Source organism: Pogona vitticeps, chromosome 2 (genome assembly GCF_051106095.1).
Source record: "Pogona vitticeps strain Pit_001003342236 chromosome 2, PviZW2.1, whole genome shotgun sequence".
Taxonomy (NCBI): Eukaryota; Metazoa; Chordata; class Lepidosauria; order Squamata; family Agamidae; genus Pogona; species Pogona vitticeps.
The window spans coordinates 294,251,471-294,276,099 of NC_135784.1; the positions used below are offsets into that span (position 1 = coordinate 294,251,471).

The 24,629-nt window shown below is 40.1% G+C and overlaps 2 protein-coding genes across 6 annotated transcripts in view; one reads left to right on the forward strand and one right to left on the reverse strand.

Annotated features, from left to right (window-relative positions):
* Window positions 1-15,093, forward strand: RAD1 (RAD1 checkpoint DNA exonuclease). Of its 5 annotated transcripts, none has more exons than XM_020795696.3 (6): window positions 1-24; window positions 2,452-2,719; window positions 3,746-3,854; window positions 4,250-4,508; window positions 6,144-6,242; window positions 7,568-15,093. In XM_020795696.3, the coding sequence occupies exons 2-6, from the start codon at window positions 2,525-2,527 to the stop codon at window positions 7,749-7,751; spliced, it is 846 nt and encodes a 281-aa protein (XP_020651355.3). In that variant the 5' UTR covers window positions 1-24; window positions 2,452-2,524; the 3' UTR covers window positions 7,752-15,093. The 5 variants fall into 5 exon arrangements, with proteins under 5 accessions (XP_020651355.3, XP_020651352.3, XP_078240625.1 ...); XM_020795693.3 differs by having other exon boundaries at window positions 22-275; XM_072992858.2 differs by lacking the exon at window positions 1-24 and adding an exon at window positions 33-315.
* The window catches only part of TTC23L (tetratricopeptide repeat domain 23 like), a 26,486-nt gene continuing 10,469 nt past the window's right edge, over window positions 8,613-24,629 (reverse strand). The window contains exons 5-11 of the mRNA XM_020795709.3: window positions 24,452-24,577; window positions 23,311-23,488; window positions 21,792-21,900; window positions 21,235-21,362; window positions 18,923-19,072; window positions 11,138-11,220; window positions 8,613-8,859 (exon numbers count right to left, since the gene is read on the reverse strand). Coding sequence (XP_020651368.3) covers window positions 8,778-8,859; window positions 11,138-11,220; window positions 18,923-19,072; window positions 21,235-21,362; window positions 21,792-21,900; window positions 23,311-23,488; window positions 24,452-24,577 — 856 coding nt within the window. The 3' untranslated portion in view covers window positions 8,613-8,777. The remainder of the gene's footprint in view (window positions 8,860-11,137; window positions 11,221-18,922; window positions 19,073-21,234; window positions 21,363-21,791; window positions 21,901-23,310; window positions 23,489-24,451; window positions 24,578-24,629) is intronic.

Sequence of the window (24,629 nt, forward strand, 5' to 3'; positions counted from 1 at the left end):
GCAGCGGAAGTCGAGGGTTCTGAGGTATACTTCCGGTTTGAACGCGGGGGACACTATTCGTTTCCGTGTTGGCTTTCCCATCATAGGTGTATTTAGTCCCGGTGGGGAAGTGATATGTTGGGGTTTTTTTCCCCCTGCAACAGATAATTTATTAGCATCCGAAACATATATAGGTATTATATTTCCGTAAAGGGATTAGCTGAAATATAAGGGAGAAATTTGGGATTTTCTCATGCTTATGACTGAAGAACAGCACGTTCATGTAGAATCAAAAGGTAACAGAAAAGAGACGAGCTTGTATTCTATGGTATGAATGTATGTATGTATGAAAGTTTAACTTGCCTTTTTTTCTTAAAAAGGATTCGGCAGCTTATATTATTAAAAGACAATAGTTAAAAAACAATGAGTATACAAAAGTGGCTTACTTCATTAAAATGTTTTTTTTAAAAAAACGAGAAGGATACAAATATTTAAAAAGAATTAAACAAGTACTGTATTACATTAAAACAGGTAAATAAAAGCAAGTATTATATAAAAGTTGGTAAATAAAATCAATGCTAAAAGCACATTCAAAAGCAACAGAGCACAACAATCCATTAAAAAATCCCACTCATGCAGCCAGTCAAGTAAGGGAAAGCTTACTTGAAGAGAATGGTCCTTGCCTGCTTATGGAAGGACAGCAAAGATGGGGCCAGTCTGGTCTCCTATGGGAGGGAGTTGCAGAGTCTGGGGTTAGTGACAGAGAAAGCCATCCCCAAGAAGCACAGGACCTAAATTAGCTCTTCTGTTAGCCCTCACATCTCGTTGTGCTTTGCTTTGTTTGGTAAGTTTTAAATGCTTCATACCTCTAAGTGCAAGGCAATAACAACACTATGCTGCCACATGTAGTGTGATTTAGGCTGAGGTTTTTCTTGCAACCTGATTGGTCATTTCATAGGCTCAGCTCCACCTCTAGCTTGTAACAATCATGAACAACTACATTGCAGGGCTGTCCTAAAGCATTTTTAGCTACCCCGTGTCCCCAAAAATAAGCCCTAGTATGATTTTTTAGGATGCTCGTAATATAGGTCCTACCCCCAAAATAAGCCCCAGTTTAGTGAAACCCTGCCCTCCAGCATTGTGCAGAAAAAGAAGATGACATGACTGTATTTGAATACATGTAGATTGTTGTACATGAAAAAATAAAACATCCCCTGAAAATAAGCCCTAATGCGTTTTTTGGAGCAAAAATTCATACAAGACCCTGAAGTGAGCTGAGATAGAAATAAAAGCCTCCTCTTCCAATTTCATTGATACCATTCATTTCTGGCTGGATGTTCCATCCAAGGCAAAAATCCCAGATTTATCCATTATTCTCTGAATTCCGAACCCAGATGCGGTGAAGAAAATAGAAAGGATTCCAGTGACCTAGAAAATGTTCATATTTTTGCAATACAGAGAGGACCTCCAGATCTGCTAGGGATTGGTTCCAAACCACACCATGGAAATGGAAAACTATGGATAATAGCAAATGCTATGTATATGTATATGTATAATATTTAGCATAGTAAAGGGGCGGGGGAAATCAGAAAGGATATTTTCACATGCATTACCAAAACTGTGGCCGGTTTTGGTAGTACATTTGAAATTTTTTCTGGATTTTTTCTTTTAATATTTTTAATATTTTTAGACTGGGTAAGTAAAACTGCAGATACTGATTCCATGGATATGGGGGTCCTATTGTATTCTTATATCTGTGTGACATGAAAGTCTCCTCTAGCTTCTGTCATGGAGACATCAAGAAACAGAGAGATGCCTCTCTGTGCCAGATCAAAAAGCATTGCCAATAGCAGGTTCTACCTTACTGTAATCCAGTAATATTTTAGGTATTTATAGAGAATTGGACCCTCTTTTTCTGGTACAAAATTTCCCTATTCTTAGTTTTGTGTGGAGTTGCAGCTTTGGTTTTTGTTAATGAGTTTTGTGTGCCCTTCATAGAGAAGTGATGATGTACTGGATTTCTCCAAGCAAGGTTGGAAAATGGTTATTGTAGGTTTTTCGGGCTGTTTGGCCATGTTTTGAAGGTTTTTTTTCCTAACATTTCGCCTGTCTCTGTGGCTGTCATCTTCAGAAGACAGGAGTTAGTCTGTCTGTCTGTGTTCTAGTATAGTATGTGGGATAGTTGAGTATTTCAAAGCCTTCGAGAATACAAGGTTGGAACAGCTGTGCCCCTTCAGTAATCTGCCACTGTGCTTATAAATGCATGTTTGTTGAGGCAGGAGATCATTGTGCTTATAGGGTAGGAGATTCAGGAAATGGGAGGCAAATAAAGGAAGAGATGAAAATGCAAAAGATGGTAGTCAGGTTGAATTCTATGATTACCCTAACAATCCAAAGGTATGTTGGTCAATAGAATTGCTGTGTAATATTGATTAATGATAATGTTGATTAAATGTAATTGGACTTTTCTAGGTCTCCTTTGGGAATTGCTGGATCCCTCTTTTCTGCCCTTGGAAAATAAGCTGTAGTGTGACCATTCAAAGCTATGCCCCTATCAACCCAAGCTGAAACAGGAGAAGAGCAGAATGTTTTAGTAGCAACTCTGGACAATGTCAGAAACCTCTCCAATATCCTGAAGGCCATTCATTTCAGAGATCACGCCACCTGCTTTGCTACTACAAATGGACTCAAGGTCACAGTGGAAAATGCGAAGTGTTTGCAGGCCAATGCTTTCATTCAGGTTGGATAGCATCATAAACTTTTATTTGATTTTACTGAGAGACTTGAATTAAGCTGAAATAAGTAGATTAACATAAAGAATAACATACAATGCTCCCATGGAAAGTCTGGTAGTATTCTGTTCTGACAAACTATATGAATCCCAGTGTGAATTCTTAGCATGCATTGCTGGTAGTGCAGAAACCTTAATTGCAAGTAGCTAATACCAGTTCCCAATGTTAGATTTGAGAAGTTTGATGTTTATTACAGTTAAGATGATTAATGTTCTCGAAGTATTTCTCTCAGTGTGCTTGTGAACATTTGAGTGTGTGAGAAAAAGAGATCTTATACTAGTTTTTTTCCTGCCTTTAGTGGCAGGAGGCAGAAGAGAAAAGAGAGAAGAGAAAGAGGTTCTCTCTTCCTGTGCTGCAGTAGTTTCCTGCAGCATTTTACAAGCATAACTTGTCTTCCTGGACTGCATGGAAGTATCCTCTCATCTCAAATGTGGACAGAGGGACACATCATATTGGTAATATTTGTCTGTGGGGAGGGGTGAGTTGGAGGAAGAAGTAGCCCTTCAGAAACCAAACCTGATGCCTGGGAACAATATTAAAAATAACAAGACTGGCTACTTTACTATGCAAAAGCTCAATTTAAATTGCTGATTTTAACTTTAAACACCAAAAGTGAATTGGGACTAAAGGCAATGGGAGCAACACCTGGAGGGACACAAATGGACTTGGGACGCAACGGTCTCCTAAGTACAACAATATGAATGAAAAAAATTTACTACTTCAACAAAGTCCTTCCTTAGCTATAACAAACTCACCTCTGCATTAACATTCACCACTTACTTGATCTGTGATTCTTAATTTTGTCAAAGTCTGTTCTTTGATTTTTATTTTGTCAAATTGAGCTGAGTTTTGAGAATGCATCAACATTGCTAGCTTAATTGTCCTGGTTTTCTCCAGTTTAAAGGTGCTAGTTCTATAAGGATGTCATTGTTACACCTTATTACCTTTGAGTTTCTTTTTTTTTCAATTTACAGGCAGGAATTTTCCAAGAATTTGTGGTACAGGAAGAATCTGTGATGTTCAGAATCAATCTCTCTGTTCTTTTAGACTGTTTGACCATCTTTGGTACAAGTTCTTTCCCAGGTATTGCGTTATGTGTGTGTTTTAATGGATTACAGGCCAAATGCAATTGTGTGTTGAAGACTGTTAGACAACAGATTCATCCTATAACTTGTTTGCTTTGTAGAGACTGAGACTATGAATATTTAAAGAATTATGGATTCAATAAGAAATATTCCTCTGCAATGTTTACATAATAAAAATGTTTGGTATCATTTTCCGAGAAGCAGTAAAAGGCATTGATTGAGAGTGAGCTCCTGACAGTTTTGGAGCATGGTTCTATGTGTGCTAACTCAGAAGTGAATTTCACTATACTCAGTGGGATTTTTGCTCACTATGGTGTGTTTGGTGAGATCTACAGCAGTATGTAAGTTTTTTCTTAAAGGTTTCCTTAAGTATTCCTTTCTTTTGTCATTCAGGAACTCAAGCAGCTCTTCGGATGTGCTATCGAGGTTATGGTTACCCTTTGACACTTTTTCTAGAAGAAGCCAGTGTTGTGACTGTGTGCAAAATCAACACTCAAGAACCAGAAGAAATCCTCGATTTTGATTTTTGCAGCACAAATGTTGTGAACAAAATAATCTTGCAGTCGGAGGGCCTGCGGGATGCATTTTCTGAACTAGATATGACCAGTGAGGTGCTGCAGATCACAATGTCTCCAGACAAGCCTTATTTCAGGTACCAGAATTGTCCTCCCCAGTACAATAGTTATGTGGCTAGAAATCTAATAATCATTATAGGGAGCACAGTCAAGGTTCTGGCATAACTTTTGCCATATTTATGTCAAGAGGTAACTCTCAACAGTTAAGCATATTTACTGAGGTTCATTCCCTGGTATCTGGCAGATCAGTTCTACATATATCTACTGGCATGAAGGTTCTTGCAGTTTTTTCAGGTAATATATGTCAGATTGCAGTCTGAGGATCTTCAGGTAAGTGAGTATGTGGGGGATTGTTAGCTGGGACTTTGAAGATTTACTGCCAGTCAGAATGGATAATACTAGATAAGTGGGCCAGATGTTTTATCAATATGACATATGTTCATACACTAGTAGTACCAGCTGTGTGAGATCCAGCGATGGTCTTATGGACAAAGAATTGGACTTTGATGTGGGAAATTTGTATCCATTGTGAGCATAACTATGGTCGTGCCCCGCTTAACTATTACCCCGTATAATGACGAATCCGCTTCATAACAATGTTTTTGCGATTGCAATTGCAATTGCAAAACAATGTTTTAAATGGGGTTTTTTTGCTTTGCGAAGATCGGTTCCCTGCTTTGGGAACCAATTCTTCGCATTACGACGATCAAAACAGCTGATCATCAGGTTTTCAAAATGGCCGTCGGGTGCTCAAAATGGCTCCCCGCTGTGTTTTTGGACGGATTCCTCGCTCTACAGGCACTGAAAATGGCTGCCCCTATGGAGGATCTTTGCTGGACGGTGAGTTTTTCAGCCCATTGGAATACACTGAACAGTTTTCAATGCGTTTCAGTGGGCTTTTTATTTTGCTTTATGACGTTTTCATTCTACAGCGATTTCGCTGGAACAAATTAATGTCGTTAAGCGAGGCACCACTGTTTGTGAATCTGAGAATAGCCATTTATGCTGTAGCAGTATAGTGGAGGACGTGGGACTGGTTCAGAATGTGTTGGAGAGTGATCTTTGGGGTAGCTGCAGACTTTGCTGTGAGAAAGTATGAAATTATCTTGCTTATACTGTGCTTTGCACGTTCATCTTTGTGGCCTAGAAGTGTGTTTGAGGAAGGTGGTAATTTCCATGTCTTCCCCAATGCCTCCTCCTACAGAGGTAATGACGCCTAAAAACGCACATTTGGGTGAATTGAACCCGAATGAATGTAGCCCAAAATTTTTGAGAAAATGTGGATATAGTCCCAAACCAGAAACTCACTATTAGCTCTGCTGGACAGGATTTCAGAGAGTTGTAATCCAAGAGCATGTGGGGACCCAAGAGTATCCGGGGACTATTGTCCTAGATACATTTTTAAAAGTTTTCCCCAAATCTGTGCTGCTTTATGTAATGATATCTTCTCCTTGTGCTTTATGAGAAATTACATGCATATACCCACAAACCTCAGACACCATGTGCCTGACAATGGTTTTCGATCATTTTTAAAGTAGTAATCATCTCAAACACTTGGGATATGGTGAGTTTTTGTTTGGCTGTTTGTTTGTTTGTTTTTACATAATAGGAAGTAGTTAAAAAATTTTAATTTGGCATCATTTACCAATTTGAAGTTTGTTTTGCCGATGTAATGCAAAGCATTATTTTTATGTTTTGTTTTTGTTTTAAAGGTTATCCACATTTGGGAATGCTGGAAGTGCACATTTAGATTACCCCAAAGATTCTGACCTAATTGAAGCTTTTCACTGTAATCAAACCCAGACAAACAGGTGAGCCAGAACTGTTCATATACAGTAACCATTTGATTTTACTGGTTCTGGTCTTACTCTTTGAGTTCAAGTAACTATTGCTTTACAGTAGTTAGTTGGATTATCTAAATTGTGTGTCCTTATGCTGTGAAGGTCATCTGTACTATTAATTGGAGATTATGTTTGATCACTTGTAGTGGGGGTGGGCAGCTCTGTGGCCCTGAGAGGTTATCTTGGTAGCCTAAAGCTACAAACATAATCCCTGTCTCTGCATTGTGGCAGACGTTTCAGTGATCCTGGAGCAGCAAGGAGTTTTGTGGAACCCAAACACTAGCAAATTTTATCTCACAGAAGCTTTTGTGGACTGTGCCTTACTTTTTCAGAAATTACCGTATTTTTCGCTCCATAAGACGCACCTTTCCATAAGACGCACCAATTTTTTAGGAGAAGAAAACAGGAAAATATAATCTGTTTTCTTCGCTCCATAAGACGCACATACTTTCCACCCTCCTGTTTTGTGGGGGAAAAGTGTGTCTTATGGTGCGAAAAATACAGTATAGTAATAGGTGTTTGGAGGCCCATAAAGCTTCTTGTTGTTTTTGTTGTGGCAGAGATGGTGGGGAAACTGTAACTCTTCCCAAGCCACCTACTCAACATTGTAAGCATGAGGGTAGAGAAGCTTTTATTCATCATCACCTCCATTCCAGGGATCTGTACCAGTCTCCCCGATCTCAAGGATCTTACTGGGAGGAGGGGGAATCTTTAAGTTCACTCTCTTTCCAACAATCCTTCTGAGAAATAAGGCACATGGGATTGATTGTCCTCTCGTTTCTCTTTCCTGGTTCTGCTGGGGAACAGGGCATTCCAGGAGAACCATCCTCGTCTCTCCTGTTTTCCCAGCAGAATCAAGTTCTTATCAGCTTGCCAAACACCTTTTTGGTGTGCTGATATGAGTTCTACAGAAAAACTGGATGCTAGTGATGACCTTCTCCTGTTCTTTATATCATGACCTTGACAAGGGTGGATTGGAGAGCAGACGATTGTTTTGACAGTGACAGACAATATCTTTTGCCAGTTGCCCATCCGTGACTTATAGGAAAACATCTGGAGTCCATATAGATATTGCCTCCTCATCATGATATCTTTTTTCCTTTGAGTGTGCTAATCATATTTGGCCATAAAGACTTTTTATGTCCCATTCCTTGGATGGGGCAGTTGTGTTGCTGATGTGCTGTGAGGAAATATTATAACCATATTTTCTAATAATACTGGTATTGTGGGTTCATCTGCTAGCTACTCTTCCATCTGATTCATTGTTACAGCTAACCACATTTCTTTCTTTACAGATACAAGATTGCGTTGCTCAAGCCGTCCATTAAAGCACTAGCTTTATCTTGCAAAGTATCAATTCGAACAGATAACCGAGGTTTTCTCTCATTGCAATACATGATCAGGAATGAAGATGGACAGATCTGCTTTGTGGAGTATTACTGTTGCCCTGATGAGGACATCACTGATGGAGAGCTATAGCTCCAGAAGACAAAACTATTATTATCTCCCTTTCCCTTTCATTGAAAACATGGAAGATATTAAATTATAAATGCAAATTTTGTGAATGAAAATCCAGGAGACCAGTTTTGTGAGGGTTCTGGGAAAACACACAAGAAAATTTGAATCTTCTTCCTCTGTGCTTTAGAAGCTACATCTGCTGAAGGAGAGAACTCAGTCTTGACCCTTTGCTTGAACCTCAACAATCATTGGGTGTGATGTACTTTTGTGAACAAAAATACTTAATGACCATGTTTGATATGTTTGATAAATTGGGAATGCAACTTATCCCTGGCTGGCTGCCCATGTGTCCGCTACAAAATTAACAGTAATGGGTCAGATGTCAGTTTCAAGGCAGTGAAGAGAGATGTTGGTTGGGAGTAAAGTGATGGTTCTGAAGCATTCCTGGCAAATTCTAATAGTTCTCAGCAACTGTACATTCTGTAACAACAACAACAACAAAAAAGGAAGTGTTGCCAAGGTCTGCCAAGAAATAGTATTTTTTACCCTTGGTAAAAAGACCCCAAAGGTGGTTTATGTCATTAAAAAGACTATACTTAAAAGCAAAAAATGTAAGTATTGTGGTTTAGATATTGGCCTGAGGAGTCAGAGGTTGGGAGTTCAGTTCCCCTCTGTGTCTTTTGGGAGAAGAGCCAGCCTGTGTAGCCATGGGCAAGCTGCACAGTCCCAGGGCACCCCCCAAAAGAAGGGAATGGTAAAGCACTTCCGAGTATTCGCTACCTGGAAAACCCTGAAAAAGCATTGTCGTAAGTCAGAATTGGCTTGATAGCACACAGTTATTGTTATACAAATATTTAAAAGAATCAAACAAATACACGAAAGTGATAAACAAGATCATTACCAAATTTAAAGCATGCCTCTCTATTGGAGAAGAGCAACCAAAATTAATGTTGCAATTACATTGCTGACCGAATATAAACAGGATGTTAGAGGCCAGCTTTTTCTTGTTGTTTGGAGCAATTTCCCACTGCCTAATCCAGCATTTGGCTAGAGATCTGGGATTGTGCAGTTTAGCTCTGCCCCTTGCTTCCGTTTTGTACATCTGGTCTCTTTGTGCACAGCAGGAACCCTGCAGGGGGGAAAAAAAGCAAAGAGTTTGTTTGCCCTCAGCAGTTTTTCATAGATCTAGTTTTATCATCTATAGGGGGAAAACAGCAAAATAAAACATTTGGTTATTATGTAGCACTGCTTTCAGTTTGCTTGCTCTTAAGGAGGTGGCGACAAGCGGTATTCAATCTGGTTGTTGTGGGTTTTTCGGGCTTCTTGGCCATGTTCTGAAGGTGGTTCTTCCTAACGTTTTGCCAGTCTCTGTGGCCGGCATCTTCAGAGGACAGCAAACTGTCAATCTGATACTTGATTTTACAGTTTTGTCTAGCAGTACAGAACTGCTCTCCCACAAATGGTGAGCTGTGCAAGCTAAGCCAGGTAAATTAATTATTTCTACAAAGGATGGGAGCTGATTGGATAGCTCTTTGATTTAGGTATATGGCTGCAGAGCCAGAGGTTGAGAGTTCAATTCCCCACTGTGCCCCCTAGAAGAAGAGCCAGCCTCTGCAGTCATGGGGAAGCGACACAGTCCCAGGGCACCCCTAAAACAAGGGAATGGTAAACCACTTCTGAGTATTCTTTACCTAGAAAACCCTAGAAAGGGTTCATAAGTCAGAATTTATTTGACGGCACATAACTATTACTATTTTACAAAGTATGATACTGCTGTCTCTAAATGTATGCTGTTGAGCTTTCACTGAATATTACTACAGATGTGATGAGGCTGATGCTGAATTAATCCAAAGTGGAAAAGGGAGAGGCTTGAAAGTCCAGTTTCATAATGTGAGATTCATAGAAACCATTTTTACAGAGGTTTCACTGCAGGAACCCTTTAACATATCCTTTTCAATGGAAAACCTAGGTATGTGCACATGCTGGTATCCTCTAGCTATAGAAATGTCCTCTCTGTTTGAATATAGATTACTAAGTTCAACACCCTTGACATTGGCTTTTATGCTTCAGGCCTGGTTTTGGAATGGAGACTGCTTTGATCACCTTGGCAGATCTACACAAGGAGCTAGACATGTGTCTCTTTTGGTTCTGATGGACCTCTCAGTAGCTTTTGGTACCATTTACCATGATTTCCTTCTACATCATCTCTCTGGGATGAGACTTGGAGGCACTGTTTCACCGTGGCTCCAGTCCTTCCTGGAAAAGCAAACTCAGAAGGTGGTGCCGAGTGGCTCCTGCTCGATACTTTATGGTTTTCCATAGGGTTCTGATTTTGGTCCTCATGCTATTTAATATTAACATGAAACTGCTGGGATAGGCTGTCCAGAATTTGAGTTCTGTGTCGCCAGTGTGAGGTCGAACCCCCAGCTCTGTTTCTCCATCTAACTCCAGGGAAGCTGCTTCTGTTCTAAACCAGTATCTGCTGTTGGTAATGGATTGGCTGAGGGCCAAAAGATTAGATTTCAATCAATACAAGACAGAGGTGCTCCTGATCAATCGGAAGGCAGATCAGAGAATAGAGATTCAAGGTGTGTTGAATGAGGTTAAAACCTCTCCAAAACACCATTTGGAAACACTCATTGTTTCCATGTCTATCCAGGTCAGAACAAATCCATAATAAATTGATTGGATTTTTACACACACACCCATTAGTGGCAGGCCATTACTCTAGGCGGCTACAAGAAAGCATAAATGGACAAACAGAACTAAAATAGTTAACATACAGAATCAAGAACCAAAAACACTCTTAAAAATCTCCTCTCTAAATCACTAAATCTTAAAATGGGAAAATTAGAACAATGGAATCCATAGCACTGACACGACATTACACCATATATAAAAATCAAGAAGGGTTATAGTTTCCAAAGGCCTGGGTAAAGATCCAAGTTATGAGTTGCTTCCTGAAGCTCAGGAGGGAGGGGGCCAGATGCACCTCAACTGGAAGGGCGTTCCAAAGCAAGGCAATCACTACCAAGATGATTCTGTTTCTAGTTGATGACTTCCAGACCTCCTTTGGAGTGGCCACTTAGTGTGTCACAAATTGGGAGGTGCGGGTGGGACAGGAGGTCAACCTGAAGCAGAGGCACTCTCCCTAGTAAAACCCAAGAAAAGAAAGCATTGCCAAGGAAAGGCTGTGCCCTTGTATGAACCTTTATCGTTGGGTCAGGATACAAAGGGACTGGACATCCTGCTTTTCCTCCCAGTCTTCCTGGTAGATCTGGAAAGCTTCCATATTGGTAAGAGGCATTTAAAAATCATTCCTGGTGCGGCCAGCCTGTGAAGCTTTTACAGTTGTTTGATTTTAACTTGCCCACTACTCCCAAATCTTTTAAAATAGTAAAACTTACACCTCGAGCACATCCAGAAGTTCTTGTATCTTTTTCGTTTTCCCATGATGGGGCCCATAAATAGTACTCTGGATCTGGACACACTGCATGTATACAAAATGAAGGGGGGGGGGGGAAACCACATTATTGCCTTCTAAGTTTATTTGGATGTAGTAGCATAAAGGTCAGATCACATTTTTGTTTAACTAGAACAGGTGGAGAAAAAGAAATGAAGAATGGACCTGCTCTGATTTGGAGGTTCTCTCACTAACATGAGTGGCCTTTTGTTAGGCTAAGTGGAGATAGTGGTTGTGGGTCAGAGGCTGAGTCCATGCACAGAACCCATCTTGTAGACACGTTGCTTGTGTCGTGAACCTTTGCAACTGGGATGGGAACAGAAATGAGGTTGGGCTGGGGGCTCTGAATTCCCCCTTCCACAATCTAGATAGTGTCAAGGTCCATGACCCCACCACCTGACCACACTCTTTCCATTTGAAGTTTCAGTAGGAAACAGCCTTTGCTCCTTTGTTGTCTTCTCAGATTGGAAAGCAGAGCACAGAAGAAAAACACTTCCAGAATCCCCAAACATTCAATTTGAGAGTGTTATTTGCAGGGGTGCCTCGACTTACGAACGTCCCGACTTACGACCAATTCGAGTTACGACCAGCTCTGGCCACAAAATTTTGCTTGATTTACGATCAGAAAAAAGGTGGGGCGAAAGGCGGGGAATTTAAATTGCTAACCGTTGGTCGGCGAAGAGGCTGCTTCTTTGTAGCTCTTTCGCCCCAACGGTTAGAGTGCGTGCAATTGGAGGAGGCTTGAGACTGCCTGGTGCTGCTTTCTGCTTCTCAGTGAGTACTACAGGGTTTTGCAAGGTGGGTTTGGGTTTGGGGGGTGATTTATGTTTCTGTGCTGTGATTTTTTTGTTTTGTTTTTTGGTGTGTGTGTTTTTTTGGCCCCAGGGCTTTCCGATGGATCTTGCTGTATTGTGGGGGCACCATTCCCAAGGTTGCTAAGCCACATGGGTGTTCTAGTGAGGGAAAACTCCCCTAGCATCCTGTGGCTGCTTTTGAGGGGGGAGCTGCCACCATTCCTCCTCTTTCTCATTATCACAGAGAGCTTGCTATAGAGGCCTCCCCTTAGGCCAAGGCTTGATTAATTGCCTTTCTCCAGACCAACCCTAATAACATGATGTAACCATTGTCCTATCTGAACTCTGTCTACTATCTGTAATGCTGTCACTACCTGTGACCTTGTAATATTAATAAAAGAGCAGTCTCCTGGGGGCAGGGCAGAAGAGACGGACAGGAGGAGACGGACAGGAGGAGACGGACAGGAGAGAGACCAAAGGCTGAACGTCACAGACGGAGAAGACTTCTCATTCTGCTTCCTTGCTGAGTTGCCCACCAGGAGTACTGCTGACAGACATCCATCTGTGTGTGTGGCTGACTTCTTTAATCTATTGCTAAGAGACTCTTTGCTATCCATTATCTGGTGATCACCACAAAGCCCATCAGCCTGCTCATTGCCTGAACCCAACACTGTGTTGTTTTGTTTCATTGTGTTTTTTTTTTCTGGCACGTTCTGATGGGGCATGCTTTGTTGCTTGTTGCTGTTTTTGGTGATTCCCCCCCCCCCCCGGCCAGAAAGGATTAATGGGGTTTCTATGCATTCCTATGGGAAATGGTGCTTTGATTTACGACCAATTTGAGTTACGACCATCTTCTGGAATGGATTAAGTTCGTAAGTCGAGGCACCACTGTATTTTGTTCCCCTAACACTCTTCTCCTAATGGGGAGGGCTGCAGTGAAGCTGGGCACACTCTGATGGTGCTTCCAGGCAGTAATGAAAGGTCTTGCTATCTCTGATCCATAAGAATAATAATCTTAGAACTGCAAAGCTGGAAGGGACCCTACGGATCATCGAGTCCAGCTCCTGTTGGGGAGATCTGCGCATGCGTCGACGAAGCTAGACGCCTTTACATCGCCCTCCAGGAAACTTACAGATAAAACTATAATACAACCAAACAATTGAAAGATAAGCCTGAAGGAACTTTTGAGGAGGTTCCGGAAACTCAGCTACAAACTTTCCCTTGACTTGGTGAGTTTTTCCTTGCTAATTACAAGCAATAATACTCACCGCGAAAACAACAAAACAACATAACAAGCATAATGGCGACAAAACGTGAAGTTAAGGAACTGTCGGAGTTGATAACTAATATGGAGAAAAATATTAGACAAGACCTAAAAACGCTTCAATCTAAGTTTGGGCAATTAGTGGAAGAGGTTAAAACAGCAAGGTCAGCTGCAGATAGTGCTGTGAAAAAAAGTGAAAACAACGAGAAAGAAATACAGCAATTAAAAAAAAGGCTGGCCATATTATCAGACCGCCAAAGGCGAAAGAATTTAAGACTTTCAGGAGTAACAGAAGACATTGCTGCAGGAGACCTTGGGAAGACTGTAATTGCTTTTTTTCAGGAACATGGCATAAATATAACAGATGAGGACATTGAACGCACTCACCGATCTCTGAAACCGAAACCAAAGCCTGGAGCCAGGCCTAGAGACATTATAATAGCTTTCTCAAGAGAGAAAACGCAGAACTATGTTTGGAACAAACTCAGGAAAATTAAAGACTTACAACTTCAGGGACAGAAGATATTTCCTCGCCCTGACTTATCACCAGAAACCATGAATGAAAGAAGACTTATGAAACCCTTTGCACAGAAGTTGCATGAGAATGGTGTTTTATTTTCCTGGGGTTATCCAGCCAATATTTTAATTTTTAAAGATGGAAAACTCTTGAAAGCTAGCAACCCAGCAGAGGCGGAGAAGTTACTATACAGACTTAACATACAACGTACTACTCAGCAGGCCGAAGAAGAGAAGGAGGGAGGAGAAGAAGAAGAAGAAGAAGATTGAGGGAATTTATATGTGACTGTAAATATGAATAAGCTTCCTTCAGGAATGTAAAATTTATACCACGTGAAAATAGTTTTTTTTGTTTTTGGTTAGTGTTGGTTGAAAAGAATGAAATTTTTTTGGGGGGGGGAGTATGTGGGTAGACAGATCTCCACGTATAGAGACGAAAATGGGGGGATATAGTATCCTTACCCAACTCCTTGGGAAGGGGTTATTTTTGGGCTATGGGGGAGGGAAAGACCATCAAAAAATAGTAAATAATAGGGGCACACCAGGGGGAGTTGAGATAGACAAAAAATGGGGAGGATAATTAAAGTACTCTCCTTAAATGTGAATGGTTTGGCCTCAGATCTGAAACGTTATAGATTAAATAAGATGATAAAGGATCAAGGGGTTGATATTCTGTGTTTGCAGGAAACGCATAAGAGTAAGAGAGACGTAAGACCTTTGATGAAGTCTTCTGACTGGAGTTTGCAGATAGAGTCAAGGGGAACAAACAAAGCAAGGGGTGTGGCTATTCTCTTGCACTCTAGAATGAATATAGATGTTTTGGAACAATGTAAAGATAGAGATGGAAGATTTATTTTTGTGAAATTCAGGATGAATGGAAAGAAGTATACTTTGGCATGTATTTATGCACCTAACAAAGGACAAACCCTATTTTTGAACTGAACCTTTCAAAGATTGCAGTCATTTTATGAAGGAGACTTGTTAATTGCAGGGGATTTGAATAATGATATTAGGGAAAATAAGAAATTAAACTTAAAAAAATGGAAACTTAAAGAGGTATTTAGTCTCCTGCAGGATGAAAAGCATCCTACCTTTTACTCAAAAAGGTATAAAAAGTTTTCCTGTATTGATCATATCTTAGTGAAAGAAACTAACGATATGGAAGTTAATAGTGTGGAAACAGGAGCTATATGGATTTCAGATCACGCACCATTACTTGTTGAGATTGGTTTGGAGGAGGAACAGAAAGTTAGAAGGTGGAGGTTTAACTCTAGGATATTTTTGCAACAAAAGGATAGAGAGGATTTAATAAGAGGGATACAAAAATATTTTAAAGAAAATAAAGGATCTGCGGAGGAAGATATAATTTGGGATGCTGCAAAGGCAGTAATCAGGGGAATATGTATTTCTAAAGAAATTCATTTTAGAAGAAAGGTGAATTTTAAAAGGGAACAAAAATTAAAGGAGATAGTTGAATTACAAAGAAGATTACAGGTGAAGTTTGAAAGACAAATACAGGAACAGTTGAATAGGGTGAAAGAGGAGCTGCAAGAGTTAGATAATTTGTTTTTGTGGAAAAAAGATTTATTGGTGAGGAATGAGTATCAGAGAATAAATATAAACTCGATGAAAAGATTGGCAAACTATTTGAAGAAAAGAAAGGAAAAACAAAAGATAGGGTGCATGAAAAATGAAACGGGAAGTAAGGTGTTTAAAGACAAACAAATAAGGGAGATCTTTGAAGATTTTTATAGTAAGTTATTTAAAGTAAATGAAGAGAAACAATTTGAAGAAGCTATTGTGAACAAAATTAAGAAACAAGATTTAGCAATTTTAAATGAAGAAATCACACAACAAGAAATCTTGACAGTTATTAAAAATTTAAAAAGTAGGAAATCACCAGGCTTAGATGGTTTTACATCAGAATTTTATAAAATGGTGGGGCCTTTAATAGTTCCAGAAATGCAGAGTTTGTTTAACAAGATAATGAAGGGAGGGAGAGCCCCTGAATCATGGAGGAAAACAGAAATTATGATAATCTTGAAACAATCGAGAGACCCGACGGACCCCAACTCTTATAGGCCTATTAGTTTAACAAACCAGGATTATAAAATTTTTGCAAAAATTTTAGCAAATAGATTAGAGAAAACACTCCCAAGATTAATAGGAGAGGATCAATATGGTTTTGTTAAAGGGAGATATATTGGACACCCTATAAGGAATGTGATTAATACTCTACATCACGGAAACAGTGAAGGAAGATTTGCCCTTTTAAAATTAGATGTATATAAGGCATTTGACACTCTAAGTCATGGGTATTTATTTCAAGTACTAAGTAAATTTGGATTTGACGGTCCCTTTCTGATAGCATTAAAAGAAATTTATAGAGAAGGGAAGGCAATGATTAAAGTTAATGATAATTATACAAAAGAAATTTTGCTCCAGAGAGGAGTGAAGCAGGGATGTCCCTTATCCCCAATGCTGTTTGTGTTATCTATGGAACCCTTAGCCGAAAAAATTAGAAGTAGTAGTAAAATAAGAGGATATACAGTAGGGAAAGAGGTAATTAAATTAAATCTGTATGCGGATGATATAATATTGGTGTTACAAAATCCTCTTGATGCAATAAGAGAACTACTGATAATTTTAGAAGAGTTTAAAGAATATTCAGGTTTAGGAGTAAATATTTCGAAATCAGAAATAATGTTTAAAAGGATAGATTTAAAGGAACAAAAAGAAATAGCAAAGCTGACAGGTATGAAATTAGGAATTAGGAGATTAAAGTATTTAGGTATAACAATAACAAAAAGTATTAAAAATTTGATGGGAACTAATTATAAAATAACTTGGAGAAGGATACAGGAAAAACTAAACGAATGGGATAATAGATATATAAGTATTTTAGGGAAAATAAGGGCAATAAAAATGTTTATAATACCAAAGATGTTATATCTATTTCAGGTACTCCCGGAGTACATCCCAAAAAAACAATTAGCTGTATGGGATCAAGAATTAAAAAATTGGGTTTTTGGGAAGAAGAAAGCTAGAATAGTAAAGAGGGTAATATATTCACCACAGGAAGATTTAGGGTGGGGTCTCCCACATTTGGAAAGCTATTACGAAGCTTTTCAAATAAAAATGCTACTGGAATTAGATGGGAAAAGTGTGGAGAAATGGGTAAGATGGGAGGATATAATAAATAAAGGAGTAGGTAAATTTGGAATATTTACACAGAAGGTTAAAAACGACATTAAAAATACAATAGGCCCAAGACAGACAGCACTAACAATATGGGGGGAAAGGCAACTTAATTGGATGCCAAGTCTTTCCAAATGGACCCCACTAGAATCTCTAGGTGAGGATTTGAAAATTGAGAAAACTTTTTGGAAGAAACTAAAAGAAACTGGCTATTATAGAGTGAAGGATTTATATAACCCTCAGGGGACACAGATTCCGGCACAAAATGTAGTAGGACAAGTTGGAAGACAATACTGGTTACAGACTATGGCTTTATATAATATTTTGAAACAGAGAAGGTATTCTGGAATACTAAATAAAGAGGATACCCCGCTAGAAAAACTATATAATAATAAAGAGGATAATAAGAAGGGTATTGCAAGGAAGTTGTACAACTTGATAAATACAGATAAAGATTATATGATTGGGACAATACAAACGAAGTGGGAAAGAGAAATGACATTGTCAGCATACGAAATAGATGGGTTAATGGAAGGCATATTGGAAATCAAAATGGATAAATTTAGAGAATTGGAGATGAAATTAATATTGAAATGGTATAGGACACCCCCTCAGTTGTCTTATATGATAAAAGGTTTGAATTCAAGTTGCTGGCATTGTAAGAGGAGTAAGGGATATTATGCACATCTTTGGTGCGAATGCCCTAAGGTTATTGAATTTTGGCAGCTGATTTTAGAAAAGGTGAACGCCGTGTGTAATATTAAATTGCAGCTGACTGGGAAAATCTTGTTTATGGGAGTTCTGGGGAATAATAAAGTAAAAAAACCTAAACAGAATTTATTTAAAGCTATGATTATAGCAGCACATGCAGTAATAGCTTATGGGTGGAAGGATGCATCAAAATGGACTTTGGAAAGATGGAATTGGTATTTATATGAATGGATTCAATCAGATATACTGTCGATTTTGACACAGGATAAGGTATGGGAAGAAAAAACATTAGAGATAAGAAAGAAATGGTCGGGATATGTAAGATGGGTAAGAGAAGGGGGGGCCAATAATGTTATATTGGTTAAACTCCAAAAGGTGTGCTCATGGTTGCAGATTTAAAATTAAATGGTCTTTTTTTTTTTTGGGGGGGTGGGATAAGGGGGTAGAAATAAATAGGAAAATGATGACTATGTAAAGATAAGAGAAATGGTTATGTATGGACATGTTAATTAAAAAATTAAAAATAATAAAAAAAAAAAAAAAAAAGAGTCCAGCTCCTGTTAAGAGGCACAGTGAGGAATCGAACTCCCAACCTCTGATTCCACAACCCAGTCCCTAAACCACTAAGCTATCCCGCAGTTCTTGATCAGTCTCTTTCCTGATTGGGATGAAGCACAACCTTTGGAATATGGGGACCTTGACGCTTTTCTTTTCTTGCTTTATAGAGTTCTTCATAATCATATCTGTGCAGAAGTACAAGAGGGAGGAATCCTCCCTTCCCCCAGTACTAAACGCCATCATTCCAACACATGAATGTTACTTCAATGCTGACAGCAAGAAAGTATCATCCTTCATCATCCTTGAGAAGCAACATGCTAGTAAAAAGGACACAGGGCAGAGAATGAAGCACAGATGGCTGTCCTTTCTTAACTCCTCCGCACCATCTTGCCTGAGGCAGCTGCCCCACTTTACCTAATGATAGGGCTCACCCTCAGTGTTGTCGTATGATGTAGAATCTTTGGTGGGTATGAAGATAATGCATCTCCCATATATTTCATTGAACCAATATATGCAAACGCAGAACCAGTTCTAGGGAGATAGCTTATTTGTAGCTATCAAATGGAAACAACTTTCATTATCTTGAAAAGTTAAGCATGCAACTTGCTGTCTCTGGAAAATTATTCACCTTAAAATGAACTGCCTTTGTTTAAGCTGAAAAGTGATAGTACCATAGCATGGTAATTACCTCACTGAGCAGCTGATATGCCTCCTTTAGCTTCTCCTCTGCTAGACAAATGCAGCCCATAATATACAATCTTTCAGCTGCTTGTTTGTTGAAATCACTGCATGGATCTTGCTGAGATTTAAATGACTCTTTGAGTAAGTCATAGGCTTTCTGGAAAAGAAGAAATTATTGAAATGTTCTAACATCTATATTGATTATTGAGAACACATTGATTTTCCCCTTTGGATTTATTATATCTAAAATGCCTTTCTTCGGTCCTTAACTGATGGACTGAAGGATGTTTCTACAGCAATTTGAGGAGATGAAAAAAAAATCCAGTATTATTTACTAATAAATTTCAGCATTTCAAACTCAGTAAACTATGCATTCTTTTCTTGTGTTTTTATTTTTATGATTGGTTCTGACCTGTAGAGCCATGGAGACAATGTACTATGTAGTGCTGAGTTTTGTTGTTGTTAGATGCACAAAGCAACATTGCTGTTACGCCAGAAAACGATTGCACTTTACATGGTTGCTAATACTTGCTGCTTTACGATCTCTTCTGGTTTGTTCTTGTCCCCACAAAAGAATATGAAGTTCAAACTCTTGTTTTGGTGGAGAAAAGATCATAAGCAAAAGCTTTTGTTTCTTAGGTAGCCTTGCCTAATGTGGTGTCCTATACTGTATATGTTTTGGCTTACAGCCTCCTTCACTTCTAACCAGCAAGGCCAACGATTGGGGATGATGAGAGTAATAGTTCAAAACTAGAGATGTGCATGTACCTTGGTTTGGAGGTTCATGCCAGTTCATAAGCATGGCACCACTGTGCCACATACTCCCTTCCCCTGCCTCCCTGGGCGATGCCGCACTCATCAGCTGGCACATGCTCCTCTCCTCCTTCTCTTTGACCATTCGGCCAGTTGCCAACAGGAGCATAAGACAGAGGTTTGCCTGTCCCACCTCCTTGTCTGAGTGGGACATCAGCCAGGGAGGTGGGCGAGGAAGCTGATGCTCCTGCTAGGGACTGGCTGAACAGCCAAAGAGAAGGAGGTGGGGAGAGCACACCGGCTGGGATGCAGCCGGGAAGGTGAGGGAAGGGACAACACAGCAATTGTGGTGCCATTCTTATTTGTTGTTGCTATGTCCGACTCTTCATGACCCCATGGACCAGAACACGCCAGGCCCTCCTGTCTTCCACTGCCTCCTGGAGTTGGGTCAAGTTCATGTTGGTTGCTTCGGTGACCCTGTCCAACCATCTCATCCTCTGTCGTCCCCTTCTCCTCTTGCCATCACACTTTCCTAACATCAAGGTCTTTTCCAAGGATTCTTCTCTTCTCATGAGATGGCCAAAGTATTGGAGCCTCAGCTTCAGGATCTGTCCTTCCAGTGAGCACTCAGGGTTGATTTCCTTCAAAATGGATAGGTTTGCTCTCCTTGCAATCCAGGGGACTCTCAAGAGTCTCCTCCAACACCACAATTCAAAAGCATCACTTCTTCGGTGGTCAGCCTTCTTTACGGTCCAGCTCTCACTTCCATACATCACTACTGGAAAAACCATAGCTTTGACTATGCAGACCTTTGCCACGCTTATAAGCCAGCACAAATCTCCGAACCAAGGTTTGTGCCCATCTCCATTCAAAACATCTGAAGAGTAATGAGATGGAGAAAATTGGACCTAAACATTCTGTTCCTTCCTTTTTTTGCATGGCTGAAATCTCATAGCTGTGTCCCAGGGGAGATGCTGTTGTAACATTTCTAAGTTCAGTGGGGCTGTTTGTAATCATCTCCTTAGAACTGCAGAGCTGGAAGGGACCCTATGGATCATCGGGTCCAGCCCTTGTCAGGAAAACACAGCGGGGAATTGAACTCGCAGCCTCTGACTCCACAGTGAGATACTTAAACCACTGAGCTCTCCAACAGTTCTCTTTGCTTATTAAGATGAACTTTGCAAACACATTTTCACCAAAATGACTCTTCTTATTCACAGTTATATGACAGACAACATGAGCAAATGTAGCAACAACCAAATGCTATAATTTGTGCACGCAAGTCCTTGGCAGCAGCACCAATACAGAAGTTGCTTACAAAATTGTGAAGTTCTATTGTCCTTTTGCATTTCAAAATCAGACAAGAATTCAAGATATTTTCCGCTGGGTTTGGTATCCCTAACATAGAAGAATCTGCTCCACACGCAGTATTCAAAACCCTAGACCAAATTGATAAGGGCCTTAGCAATCTAAGCAGGAACAGCTACTCTGACCCCTTCAGCAATCCCACCCTTGGTTCCACCCCTTTGGGCTGAACCAATATTTCATAGGGGGTTACACGATTACCTTTCTTTTTCCTGTGTGTGCAAGCCATTTGCAGAACTCTTTCAGGGCCTTCATCGTTTGAGAATGGTCCATGCCAAGCACCTCTTTGTAGGCTGCGAGGCTCTCACTGAAGTACAGTTCAGCAACCTCTAGAAAATGTTTGGAATGCATGTTTTGTATTAAATGTGCTGTACTGTTAGCATAATTTCGAATCATCTATCCAGAAGCACAAAACCTAATGATAGGCTGTTGCTCTTTTTGCTGTTCAACAGAGGCAACTTATTCATCCCAAAGAGGATCTTGGGCTTCTACCTCAGATAGCATCTGATCCACAAAGAGATAAGTGAGGAGAGTCATCATCCCCTCAAAAAATCTGTCAACCTCTGATATCAAGGGGGAGTCTTACACTGTTTACTGATATTCATGGGTCAGCAACATTGTCATGCCTCTACTCATAATGATATATAGGATCCTCAGGCCACTGATGGAAATACACTTGTGGGCACACTCCACAATAAAATAAAATATTTCAGTTAAATCAGATTTAAAATTTATCCCGCTGTATAGCTGCTACTCACCAATGTGTTTTTCTTCTCCAGTTGAAGCATAAGCCTTACCCAACAACAATGCTGTTGATGCTGCTTCCATACTGAATTTGCTGTACAGATTTAGAGAAATTGAATGGGCCTGTTGAGGAGGGGAAAGAAAGGACTTTGGCTGCTGCCAACACTGTATGTATTCCATTCTTCCTCAATAGACACATTTATTTGTTCCCTGAAATATCTGACAGCTCTTATTTTTAGAATCTGTTGTCTCTTCCAGACTTGGACAAAGTTACTTTGGGAGGCTACACATTCCAGAGTTGTTTGAATTCTGATTGGTTCATAGCCTTAAACTGGGGCTCTGTTTCCACTAGGGTTGCCAAATATCCGTATGTATCTCAAGATAATTGCTATGTTTCTGCAGGTGGTGGCACAGATTTCAAGGTTAGTGGTGTGGGGAACATCCCTCCCTCCCTCCCTCCCTCTCAACATGGCATTGAAGTCTAGGTACCCATCTCTCTTCCTTCCCTGCTGCCACCAGAGAACATCAGCTCAGAACAAAGATGTGTGCATATTGTGCTTGTGCAACACTGACCCACCAAAAAGCCAGGAAGGGACAGCAGAAAGAGGTGGGGAGCGCCTTTAGTTGGGATTATTGGGCCATTTGGACGCATAAGCCTTTGTGTTGCACAAGCCCTGACATAAGGCAATGCATCACAATAAACAACAACCGCCTTACCGCAAAGGTTAGGTTCTGATCATCTTCTGGTCTCATGTTTTGGCCCTCAATCTTAGGGAATGGGATCCCATGGACATGTGAAGCCCTCTGCCCAAGAATACAGGTGGGGCCAAGAAAGAGGAGCCTTTTGGCCCAGGATGTAGTTGTGTAGAGTGGGGGAAGGGCCAGGTGAGGCAGCATGATGTTTAACCTTTCAATGAATATGAATTCTTTCCCAAGAAAATTGAAGGATACAACTGACACAAATCAGCTGAACCATTTCATTCAGCAGTATATTTGCACACTTATTTTTCTTGGCAGCCATGAGGATAAATGGGGAAGCTACGGCCACCTGAACCCCCATTCTCTCCTCTTCCACCTGCCCAGCTTTTGGAATTTCACCAACACTGAATGAATCTCTTCCTGTACATCTTGTTGCTATAAGGGCAGGAAGCTTGCTTTCATTTTTTTAAAATAACAAAACTAACAAGTATAGAAAGCTGCCATTTATAAACACATCACAAACAAGGTGTCAGAGTAATTTTCACAATTTCGTCCCTGTCTGGTTTGAGTAAGGTTGATTGTGTTCCATGGGGCTTACTCTTAAGCAACCAAACACAGCGTTGCAGCCCAAGGGAGTTTAATAGGCTGCTCAATTATATCAGAAATGTTGTATAAAGTAGAGGGCTCCTGTGCATTTAATAGTTGTGTAGAAGACAGGATTACAGCTGCTGAAACTCTTTCTTCCGTACAGCTGTTTAAGGTGTGACAGCTCATGTCCCTACAATGTAAAATCAGAAACCCTGCTTTCTTCCTGTATTTTATGAGGGATCTTACCTGTAATAAATGCCCTATGGATTTATGATAGTTCTTCTTTGCTTGTTCAATTTGAGCTACCTCCTGATAAAGGTTAATCAGTTCTGGAGCAATCTCGCCTTCCGCTGATACTGTGGCATTAATGGCCTTCTCAAAATGCTTGACGGCCAGTTCTAACTTCTTATTCTGCAGATTTGCCCTGGAAGAAAAGAATGGTGAACATGTTTCCAAGCCCAATTTAAAAAAAGAGAAAAATTAAAAATGCTAAGTAACTGTTGAAGAAATATAAAACTCCTGTTGTTGCTTAGCTGACCTGGGCACTGATTGCTAGCCAGAAGTGCAAATTTTTGTAGTCTTTATCAATACAGTGGACAGAACAGTATGATGCAGTGATTAGAATGGTCTAGGAATTGCAAGGTGCAGGATTCAGTACCTACTAAGCCAGGAATCTGACTGCATGATCTTAGGCCAGTCACTCTCGCCCTGTCCTGCCTTACAGAGTTGCTGAGTGAAATGGGGAAGAGAAAAGCTTTAGATACTGCCTGGAGCTCAATGAAGGAAATGCTGCAGAGTTTTGAATTTCTGGTAGAATTGCTTTTGCTACGCAGCAGAAGTATTGTACACAGATTCACAGAGGAGAATAGTTTCAAGTTCTCCAAATGGGTCACCTCTTTCTCATAAACTGGCACTTGAAGTCTCAATAATTCACTATGGGTCATCGGTAGGAGGAAGAGGTTGCTTACAGTTGCAAAGAGATCAACAGCAAACAAACAAATGAAAACAGGCTTCTTCCAACAGACTAAAGAGAGGGAAAAGAGCACAAAGCAATGAGGTGAGGTTCTCTTGCTGGATAGATTGACAAATCACGTAGAAAAGTTGTTCCGAGTCACTACTGTGGTACCATGTAAAGTTGTAAAAACTCCAACAGAAAAAACAAAGTATAGGCCTAGTAGAATACCAGGGAATGAGTGGGGAGTCCCAGTACCTTGAAACTTCTGCGTTGCAGGATTCAGCCATTCATTAATGGTATAATCCCAAGCACTTCTGCTCAGAATAAGACACTCCAACACTCCCTGGCAGGACATATAAAATTGCATCTCCTTCAATATGCAGTGCTACCTCTCTTTATTAGCTTGGATTGGATAGCTGGCTGTTTGTTTACCTTCCAAATGCAACTGACAGGTCTCTCTCAGAAACTTTAAGTTTGGGAGTACTTATCCAGTCTGTTCTCTTCAGTTCTTCCATAATCCTTTCAGCCGTCTGCAGATTGAGGTAGGATTCTTTGCTAGTAGAAAAGTCAAAGAAAACCCAGGAAGGCTGCTAGAGTTTTAACACGCATC